Source organism: Cnephaeus nilssonii (assembly GCF_951640355.1).
Source record: "Cnephaeus nilssonii genome assembly, contig: SCAFFOLD_224, whole genome shotgun sequence".
NCBI classification, from domain to species: Eukaryota; Metazoa; Chordata; class Mammalia; order Chiroptera; family Vespertilionidae; genus Cnephaeus; species Cnephaeus nilssonii.
In genome coordinates, this window is record NW_027645550.1 from 7,076 (window position 1) to 17,167 (window position 10,092).

General features: G+C 64.9%; 1 protein-coding gene across 1 annotated transcript; it reads left to right on the forward strand.

The window, feature by feature from the left end:
* Positions 1 to 2,202: 2,202 nt before the first annotated feature.
* Positions 2,203 to 9,742, forward strand: CMPK2 (cytidine/uridine monophosphate kinase 2). The gene is made up of 5 exons (XM_079800878.1): positions 2,203 to 3,219; positions 4,823 to 4,937; positions 6,051 to 6,252; positions 7,376 to 7,609; positions 8,324 to 9,742. The coding sequence occupies exons 1-5, from the start codon at positions 2,551 to 2,553 to the stop codon at positions 8,448 to 8,450; spliced, it is 1,347 nt and encodes a 448-aa protein (XP_079657004.1). The 5' UTR covers positions 2,203 to 2,550; the 3' UTR covers positions 8,451 to 9,742.
* The last annotated feature ends 350 nt before the right edge of the window (positions 9,743 to 10,092 follow it).

The following is a 10,092-nucleotide window of genomic DNA, read 5'->3' on the forward strand; positions in this document are numbered from 1 at the left end:
GGGGTTTTCTGCGTTTTCATGGCCGATGTGTAGGAACGGGCAGCCACCTTCCTGGGCGTGCTCTGCAGCGCGGTGTTCCCGCTTCGGCCTGCCTGCCCCTGCCGGCTGGCTGTGATTCAACCCGTGTGATGAGTGTAATGTTGCTCATTTACAGACATGTAAGTGTGTGTGTGAGTGTGTGTATGTGTGAGTGTGTGTATGTGTGTGTAATTGTGTGTGTGAGTGTGTGTGAAGTGTGTGTGTGAGTGTGTGTGTGTGTGTGTGAGTGTGTGTGTGAGTGTGTGTGTGTGTGTGAGTGTGTGTGTGTGTGTGTGAGTGTGTGTGTGAGTGTGTGTGTGTGTGTGTGTGAGTGTGTGTGTGTGTGTGTGTGTGTGTAAGTGTGTGTGTGTGTTTAATGAAATGAAAGAACCCCAATGAGCTCCACAGTAACAGTTCTATTCCTTCACATTTTCATTTCATTCCCGTGCGTGTGAGGGTGTGTGTCCAGGTGACCCTCCTGTTTGCTGATTGGCTGCGAGAGCTCACGTGACGTGGAAGCGGCTGGCACTCCCAGGTGGGGCTCGTTCCAGGGAAGGGAAGCCGGGCCCCCATCACAGTCGGGCGGGGCCGGCACCGGCTTCTGAGCCTTCGCCCCCTGGGGTCCCACAGGCCGCTGTCCCCCCTGGCAGTGAGCTGCAGGGACACGGGAGAGAGACCGCTGGTCAGGGACGCCGCGGGCACCTCCTCTCGGGACCCCAGCTGTGCACGGCTGCCCGTCCCGTCTGGCCGTCTGCGCACAGCGATCGGACCGGGTGGCCAGGCTTCAGGCGCAGGTGAGGCGTAAGGGAAGGGACCAGCAAGGGTCCAGACCCTTCCCAGGGTCCTGGCTGGTTTGGCTCCGTGGACAGAGCGTCGGCCCCGGGACCGAGGGCCCTGGGCTGGAGACATGGTTCTCCTTCATGATGAGGACGTTGTGTCTTCCGTGTTCCACACCAGGTCACCCTGATGAGCTCAGACACGGCCCTGTCATGACCTTCACGTGCCCTGTAGGGAGGAGGTGGGTGGAAATGGAGAGAAAGCCTGAATTAAGAACAGGTGGGGGAGGGGGGGCGTGGAAGAGTCCGGAAAGGCTCCCAGGAGGATGCAGGACACAGAGGAGCCGGGCTGGCGTGGCTCAGTGGTTGAGTATCGACCACTCAATTCCAGGGCAGGGTTGCAGGGTTGCGGGCTTGATCCCCAGCAGGGGGCGTGCAGGAGGCAGCCCATCAGTGATCCTCTGTCATCATGGATGTGTCTACCTCTCCTTCTCCCTTCCTCGCTGAAATCAGTAAAAGTATTTTCAAGGAGCGGGTTCCTTTCTTATGTTCACCTGTGCTGTGCACGGCAAGTGGCTCGGCCCCCTGAGCGTCTCGCTCGCAGGGAACACACGGACGGCTCTCGAGGCTCTGCGCCCCGTCCCCTCCGAGCCACTCCCGTCTGCTCGCCCCACTCCCACCGCATCTCCAGACGAGCTGTGTCAGAAGTTTCCTTTCTCGTCAAACATCACGCCACCGTCAATCAACACGTTCCCACGGCAAAGCTTACTTGTTCTCAGTTTATCTTCTGCTTTGCACCTCGATCTAATGCTAAGCGGTCCAGATTTTCCCCCAGGGAATTTTTTTTGGCTTCGTCAGCCAGATCCTTTGTGAAGATCAGCGAATGAGCCCACACAGGAAGGAAACACCCACGTCGTTGCGTGGATGAGGCAGCAATGGCGCAAGGGGCCTTTCCGGACCGTAAACACTGTGGGTCCCTGTGGGTCCCTGTGGGTCCCCGTGGGTCCCCGTGGGTCCCTGTGGCAGCGCCCCGGGCACGGGCTTGGTGTGTGCCAGGCTATTTATTTTTAACCTTTATTGTTGAAAGTATTACATAGGTCTTCCTCGCCACCCCCCACTGGCCTCTTCCAGCCTGCTCCTGTCCCCAACCCCACCCCTTCCCCCCATTGTCTGTGTCCACGGGTGATGCATCCTGGTGCATGCACACAGTCCGTGGTGGACCCCCCCCCCCACTTCCCTCTGGGGTTCCGCAGGGTGACAGGCCCTTCGGAGGCGCACAGCTGGGGTCCCAGCTGGAGAGTCCGCAGCAGAAGAGGGAAAGCGCCAAGGCCTGGGGGGGGGGGGGGGGGGGACTGGGTCTGAGCCAGGGCGGATGGGTGGCCAGGGCGGGGGGTCCAGGTCCGGAAAAGGTTGCAGGGCCTGCAGGTCCCTGGGGTAAGGCGTCCGCAGGGCCCGTGAGGACAGAGGGACAGATGGACTCACGTCGGCCAGGGCCACCTGCGCTAGGAGCTCCGCGCAGGCGCAGTCCCGCCCGGCGCCGCCTGCGGAGCCCGCGCGGAAGGCGGGTCCTGGGGTGGCGCGGGGGGAACCAGGGGCCCGGGGGACCGCGGCCTTTCCCCCACACCCGGCCCGTTGGCGCGGACTTCGCCCCCCCCCCCCCCCGCCCGCTTCTGTGGCCGCTTCGCTTTCGGTTTCCTGGCGGCGCCCCGACCGCGCCCGGCTTCCTAAGCGCGGGGACTTGGACCGGGAGCCGCCCATGGCCCCGGCCGGCCGCCTGCTCGCGCTCCTGGCCCGGCCGCAGAGCCCGGCGCGCGCGGGGGCCATGGCGCAGCCCAGCTGCTTCGCGCTCGAGCTCCCGGGCTGCAGCCTGGCGCACTTCGCCGTGGGCACCGCGGGCGCCGCCGCCCCCGCCCCGGCCCCCGACCCGCGCGCCGCCGCGCTCCTGGGCCCCCCGGGCCGCAGCTACGCGCTCTGCGTGCCGGTGGCGCCGGGCAGGGACTGCGCCGCCCGGGTGCGCGCCGCGCGGCTGCTCCAGCGCCTCCTCCCGCAGCTGCGCCGCGGGCCCCTCGGGCGCTGCCAGCTGCGCCGGATGCTGCGCTACTGCCCGGGCGGCGGGGCGGGCGGCCTGCAGCGGGGGGTGCTGCTGCGCGACCCCGACGACAGCCCCGACACGCGGCGCGCGCTGCTGGCGCTGCTGGACTCGTGCCTGGAGGCCCCGCGCCCGAGCCTGGGCGAGTTCGTGGGCGACGAGAGCCACCGGCTGTGGCAGCGCCCGTGGGAGCTGCGAGGCGGCCGCGAGTGGCGGCAGGTGGACCCCGAGCGCGTGGTGCCCGCCCCGGAGCCCGCGCTGCACCCCGTGGTGCCCGACCTGCCCAGCTCGGGGGTCTTCCCCCACCGGGAGGCCGCGCGCGCCGTGTTGGAGGCGGTAAGTGGCCGCCCTTCCCAGCCCGCGGGATGGAGCCCCGGGTCCGAGGAGCGGGCAGGGCGTGGGGCGGGGCTGCCGGCAAGGCCCCTCTGGCCGGGTCCTTGGTTCACTCTGGGGTCGCGGAGGCGGCCTGCCTGCCTGGCTCTGTCCAGACCCCGTGGCCCTTTGGAGATGCCAGCCGCTAGGACCGCCCACCCCGATGTGGGACACCTGGCCCTGGCACAGAGCTGGACACAGGACAGGACAGGAGCCGGGGGTGCGGAGATGACGTCAGCTCAGGGTCTCACCCCCCGGAGGAGGGGGTGGAGAAAGGCAGGCCTCTGGGGGTGTAAGTACTGGAGACTGAAACAGGCCGCCTGCTTGGGCCACTGGGCTGCCGGCTCCCCTCTCCATCGCTCCTGGGTGAAACCCCGCCCTGCGGGTGGGAGTGAAGGGAGCACTGGGCCCCTCAGGACCCAGGGTTCTCAGGGACTCAGCCGAGCCAGGGCCTGGGGTCCAGGGGCGCCCCAGGAGGCCACACTGTGGGCCCGGATTCATCTGACAAGCTGATGGGGTAGCCCCGGGGACAGGTGCAGGCCCGGCCGCTTGGGGTGAAATCCAGACTCTGGCATTGAGGGCCTGTGTCACTTCACTTTCTTTTTAAATTTATTGTATTATTTTTTATTATTTTTATTGATTTCAGAGCGGAAGGGAGAGGGAGAGAGAAACATCGATGATGAGAGAGAATCATGGATCGGCTGCCTCCTGCACGCCCCACACTGGGGATTGACCCCCCAACCCGGGCCTGTGACCTGACCGGGAATCGAACCCTGACCTCCTGGTTCCTGGGTCGACGCTCAGCCCCTGAGCCATGCCGGCTGGGCTCAGCACGTTTCTTAAATGTTTTTGCATCTGTTTCCTTAGCCGCAGGGGGAACGCCAGGACCACCCGTGACCGAGCTGTCAGGTGCCCGGCTCAGCCAAGCACACGCCTCCGCCCAGAGCTGCCGGGTGGGGGCTGCAGTGGGGTGACCCAGAGTCCGCTCTCTGGACCCCTGTCACACCCCGCTCTGCTCCGCCTGATTCCGCGCTCCCCATCAGCTTGTAAAAGGAATCCGGGCCCACAGTGTGGCCGCCCGGGGCGCCCCTGGTCCCCCCAGGCCCTGGCTCGGCTGGGTCCCCGAGAACCCTGGCTCCTGAGCCCCGAGGTGCCAGAGCGCCCTTCATTCCCACCCGCAGGGCGGGGCTTCGCCCAGGAGCGATGGAGAGGCGGGGGGGGGGGGGGGGGGGCACTGCTCTCTTCAGAGCCCGCATGGGTGCAGCCGGCCCTCCAGGGGCCTGGACGCGCTTCCCAGGCGGGGCCTGGAGTTCCCACATCGCTGGGGGACGCTGGTCCGTAGTGGGGTGTCACTCCTGTCCTTCCTCCGCGGGAGGCGGGACCCTGACCGTAGCTGCCGCCACCCCGCCCTCCGGGTCCGCACACCGTGAACCGGGTGGCGCCAGCCGCCATCGCTGCCTGCGGGCTCCGACTGCTCTGGGCTGAGCTGAGGCCCCTCGACCCCCCCCCGACCCTCCCCTGACCCTCCCCCGACCCTCCCCCGACGCTGACGCTGTGCTGTTTGCAGTGCACGCCCTTCCTGCCCGCGGCCCGGGCCGTGCTGGAGCTGGTGGACCAGTGCCCCGGGCGGCTGCACAGAGGCCTGTTCCCGGTCATTGTCGTGGAAGGCCTGGACGCCACAGGTGAGGGACGCTCCCGTGGGGTGTGGCCGTGGGGTGCTGGTGAGGTCTTGCCCGAGAGAACCGCAGAGTCCGCTGGGCCTCAGGAGCCTCAGGCGGTGCCGAGGGAGCTGGGGGTGCGACGCTGAGACGCCAAAGCCCTTCGGTGGGCGGCCTGGGGCTGGGGCATTGAGCCTCAGGAGCACCGAGGGCAGTGGGTGCAGCCTGGGTGGGTTGGCCAGGGGGTCGGAGACGGTCAGGGAGAGCTGGGGGGGGGTTGGCGGGGAGGGGGGAGAGGTGTTTGGCCCAGAGAGGGGCTGGGCCGGCGAGGAAGGCCGGATGGGTCCTCACCACCGAGAATCGGCACCCACGGGGGTGTGGTCAGGAACCCAGGTGCCCAGAGGCCCCTGGACGGCGGGAGGCGGAGGAAGCCTCGGGAGCCGCCACGTGGGAGTGAAAGCAGAGGTGCGGCCGAGGGCAGAGGAGAGGCCCCGGACACGGCTGTTATTATTACTGTTATTTTCTTTAGAGAGAGAGAAAGGGAGAGGGAGGGAGACAGAAACATCAATGAGAGAGGAAGCCATCGATCGGCTGCCTCCTGCACAGCCCCCCTGGGGATCCAGCCCACAACCGGGGCAGGTGCCCTGACCGGGAATCGAACCGGTGACCTCTTCATTCCTGGGTCAACGCTCAGCTGCTGAGCCACGCCGGCCGCCAGGCGACAAGGCTGTTCTCGGGGACAATGGTGTCACTGGTGTGGCGGCTGGAGGGCCCTTTCCCGGGGCAGCTGGCAGGTCAGGAGGCGTGAGCAGAGCCGATCCGGCCTCCACACCAGCGCTTGTCAACAAGAGGGCCAGCTGGGTTCCTGTCCCGGTATTCCAACACCAAAGAGCGGATCCCAGGTTCCCACGGGCCTGCGTGTCTGTGACGCGAGCGTGTCAAACTCAAAGGCTAACCCAGGCCGAAGGAAGGAGGCATGCGGCCTGCGGGCCGTGAGTCTGACTCGCCGGCTCTACAGCACCGCACGACTTCACCCGCTGCGCTGAGGGACCGTGGGAGGAACCCTTTGCTCCCGCGTGGAGAGTGACGCCTGGGAGTGACCGTGGTGGGGGCTGAGACGTGCTGTGTGCCCCGCAGGCAAAACCACCGTGACCCGGGCGGTGGCCGACGCCCTCCAGGCCGCGCTGCTGAAGTCGCCGCCCGCCTGCGTCAGCCAGTGGCGGCAGACCTTCGACGACGAGCCCGCCATCGTCAGGAGAGCCTTCTACTCTCTGGGCAACTACATCGTGGCTTCCGAGATCGCCCAGGCGTCCGCCCGGGCCCCCGTGGTGGTGGACAGGTGGGTGAGAGGAGGGCGGCATGGCCTTCCTGACGTGTGTGTGCGTGTGTGTGCATGTGTGAGTACACACTTGTGTTTGTTAAGGGAAACTGTGTCACGATAGTCACCGGAATAGCGTCTGTGATGCATGAATTACTGCATCGCCACCTGGCATGGCGCTCAGAAGGCTACATACGTTGTCCTAAAGCTGGGCGGGCACGGAGCGTCATCCCAACTTCCTGCTGAGAAACGCAGGTGTGAGAGAAACGATGCCACCTGCCCCGGTCCTGAGCTGCCTCATGGGGACAGTGGCCACCGTCTCCTTCATCCATCCGCCACTTCGGCCGTTTGCCGGCGCGTTGGCTGAGTCGGCAGGCGTGTACCGGCCACCTGCCCGGTGCCAAAGACTGTTTTCCCGTCGGTGCCCTGCTGTCATGGAGCAAGCACACGGTGGCAGGAGAGGGTGATAAACACAGCGTGTCCCCAACATGTATGCGCACACTGTGCGTCATTCTGAAGGCATGTTTATGAGGACGCGTTTCCTTTCCGAAACTGTGCTCTCCGCTGTGAAAGTCTGTACGCTTCCTGGGACACGCTGTACGTAGAGCACGCCGGAGACGGATAAACCCCTAGAAGGAGACGGATCGGGATGATGCGATAGCGAACTCCCGCCCTGCATGCAGTTCCCGCTGAGTCGCCGGGTCTGCGGGGAGCCCACCGCATCCTTACTGTGGTTGTGCATTTTACTCTTTTTTTAAAAATATGTGTTTATTGATTTCAGAGGAGAAGGGAGAGAGAGAGAGAGAGAGAGAGAGAGAGAGAGGAGCATCAGTGATGAGAGAGAATCATGGATCGGCTGCCTCCTGCACACCCCACACTGGGGATCGAGCCTGCACCCCCGCCTGTGCCCTGACCAGGAATCAAACTGTGACCTCCTGGTTTATAGACCGCCGCTCAGCCCCTGAGCCTCGCCGCCCGGGCCGGCTGTTCTCCATGTTTTATAAATACTTTCAGCGTGAGGTGCAGGTTTGTTTGTTTAATTGGCGCCGTGCTCGGGAGGCTGGAGCAGAGCCATCCCTGTGGCCGGTGCCCGGCCACCGCGATTCCTCCTGCAGACGGGAGCTCACCTCCCTTGGCTCCCCAGGTACTGGCACAGCACGGCCGCCTACGCCATCGCCACCGAGGTGAGCGGGGCCGTCCAGCACCTGCCGCCGGCCCACCACCCCATATACCAGTGGCCGAAGGACCTGCTCAGACCCGACCTGGTGGTGCTGCTCACCGTGAGCCCCGAGGAGAGGTTGAGGCGGATCCAAGGCCGGGGCCCGGAGAGGACCCGGGAGGAGGAGGAGCTGGAGGCCAACAGCGTCTTCCGGCAGAAGTAGGTGTCGCGCCCTCGCCGGGCGGGGGCGCCGGGACGCTCCGGGGAGAAGGCAGTGTGCACGCTGACGACCTCTGGCTTGTGTGACCTCTGGCTCGTCGGAAACCCTCCAGGGCTCAGACTGCGGAGACGGCTGTCATTGGGCCTATGACCTAAGCTCCGAGCCTCTGCTGCTTGGTCTGCAAAATGGGGGTGCCGGTGGGTCCTCCCCAAGGTCACTGGGTATGAGGAGGGAAGGCTCACGCAGAACCCTACTGTGTGGCGGACAGTAGGGACTCACAAATGCTGGCTGCTGAGCATCACTCCTAACCTATCAGGCATTTTTAAAAATACATATTTTTATTGATTTCAGAGGGGAAGGGAGAGAGAGAGATGATGATGATGAGGGAGAACCATGGATCGGCTGCCTCCTCGCGCCCCACACTGGGCATCGAGCCCACAACCCGGGCCTGTGCCCTGACCGGGAATTGAACTGTGACCTCCTGGTTCCTAGGTCGGCACTTGGCCCCTGGGCCACGCGGGCCGGGCCCTCTCAGGCACTAAACACAGTGTCTCAAGCATGGCCCGTGGGGGAGCTAGCGCCAGGGGAGGCGGTGGGAACCCCACGGGGACCTTGCTTCAGGCTGCGGGTGGCACAGCGGGTGGGACAGCGCCGCGTGCCCGGAGAGCCGAGTGGCCACGTGTGCCAACCCCGTTCGCTCTTCCCGTCCGCAGGGTGGAGGTCTCCTACGAGCGGATGGAGAACCCGGGCTGCCACGCGGTGGACGCCAGCCCCTCCAGGGAGAGGGTCCTGCAGGCGGTGCTCAGCCTCGTCCGCGATCACTGTCCTCAGCTGCCGTGACTCGCGCCTGGCCACCCGGCCACCTCGAAGCCCAGGCGGGGCGTACGCTTCCCAGCACGGTGTGCCGCCGAGCATCGGGCACAGACCTCTCCGTGTCCCCTACTTACCGTTCTGGCTTCCGGCCGACGGGCCTGTCAGGGTGGAGACGGCCGCGTTCCCTGAGAGCCACGAGGGATTTCCGCCCAGTCCCACGCGCCTGTTCTAGGAACAGGGCTCGTGCCATCCCAGCAAAGGCCTCCGGGTCTGTTTTGTCCGAGGCCCGAGGTCTGCAGAAGCAACGAGGAAGCCCTCCCCGCCCAGCGGCGTCCCGCCCCGGCCTCCGCCGCGCCCACACCTGCTCCCCAGCAAGGCCTTGACGTGGTGGGCGTGGATGTCCTCCCAGCCTGGCCTCACCCCATTCTCTGGACCGAGCCCCGGATCCCGGAGCCACGCACTCCCACAGGACGTGTCTGCGTGTCCCGGCTCCCAGGAGCCGTCTGGTGGGCAGGGGGCACTCACACGGCCGGTGTCCACCTGTGCCCGCGGCTCACAACCCCAAGGTCCCCGGAGCGCAGGCACGCGGCCTCTCTGGGATTATGGAATCACGTTCTGCTAGTTTTGGTCCCATCCCTCCCTCCCTCGTGGCCTGGCTTTGGGGGCGGGGAGTGTTTTGCCCTGAGCCGGGTGCCTGCACGTGGCCAGGGCAGCGATGGGGTCACCGCGCTGTGTCCCGCAGGGGTCCCGTAGCCGAGGGCGGGGCTTCACCAACAACAGTGGGGCCAGGAAGCCGCGGCGACGCTGGCGGTCTGCCCCTCCGCAGTGCGGTCTGTCTCCCGTCCTGAGCACGTGGGCCTGGGAGGGGCTTTGGTAGTAGGTTGTCTTGCACTTGAATGTGATTGCACATGAAATCCGCGTAGGGGTCTGTTTGGCTAGAAAACAGTGGCTGAGAGGCGAGGACGTCGACTAGCTCGGTGGCTTTGGGTGAGTCAGGTAATATTAGTAGTAACTTGATCAACAATGTGAGAATGATGCTTTTTGTGTCTTAAGGAGTGAGCAGAACCAGGCGAGCACCTGAAATCTCTTCCAGGTCTAAGATGGGTGGATGATTGTCTTCTTGAGATATTAAACCCCCCCCCCCCAATAATTATGTTTGAGGCCTTATCAGGTTCACGCTATGGAATCTTAAATTGTAGTAACGTTTAGCATTAACGATCTCATCCTATTTTTCTAAAGAACTCTAGGCAATGTATACACTCGCTGTCTGTGCATAGAAATGGCAATGTAATCTCAGCCGAAGATACCTTTAAAGCTGATACACAGTGTCGGGATCCTTTAAGATGCGACATCGAATTATGTTCTTGGGGTTCATGACTTTACGGCCCGAACAGCTTGCGTGCTGCCCCGGGAATCAAGCCTCGGTGCCCCCTTCCTGCCCTCGCGGCGAATAACCTCGCTGTGGCCTCCCGCCTGCGCTGTCGTCGCCGCGCGTGTTGATGTCCGAGGGTGCCCTCCAGGTGGCTCCGGGGCAGGAGGGACATTTGAGGCGTGAAGAGGGCGGGCCTGCGCTCCCCGGCCGAGCGCCATCTGCACGTCCTGCCCCAATGCCCCGCCTGCTGGCTCAGCGCTGGCGCCCCGCGTCCCACGCGGTCCCACGCTCCGACGG

Bases quoted from the DNA above. Each gene is read 5' to 3' on its own strand.
- CMPK2 (XM_079800878.1), top strand. From the start codon at position 2,551: ATGGCCCCGGCCGGCCGCCTGCTCGCGCTCCTGGCCCGGCCGCAGAGC. The intron at 6,253-7,375 runs GTGGGTGAGAGG...TTGGCTCCCCAG, and splicing joins GCCCCCGTGGTGGTGGACAG to GTACTGGCACAGCACGGCCG. The intron at 7,610-8,323 runs GTAGGTGTCGCG...TCCCGTCCGCAG, and splicing joins AACAGCGTCTTCCGGCAGAA to GGTGGAGGTCTCCTACGAGC.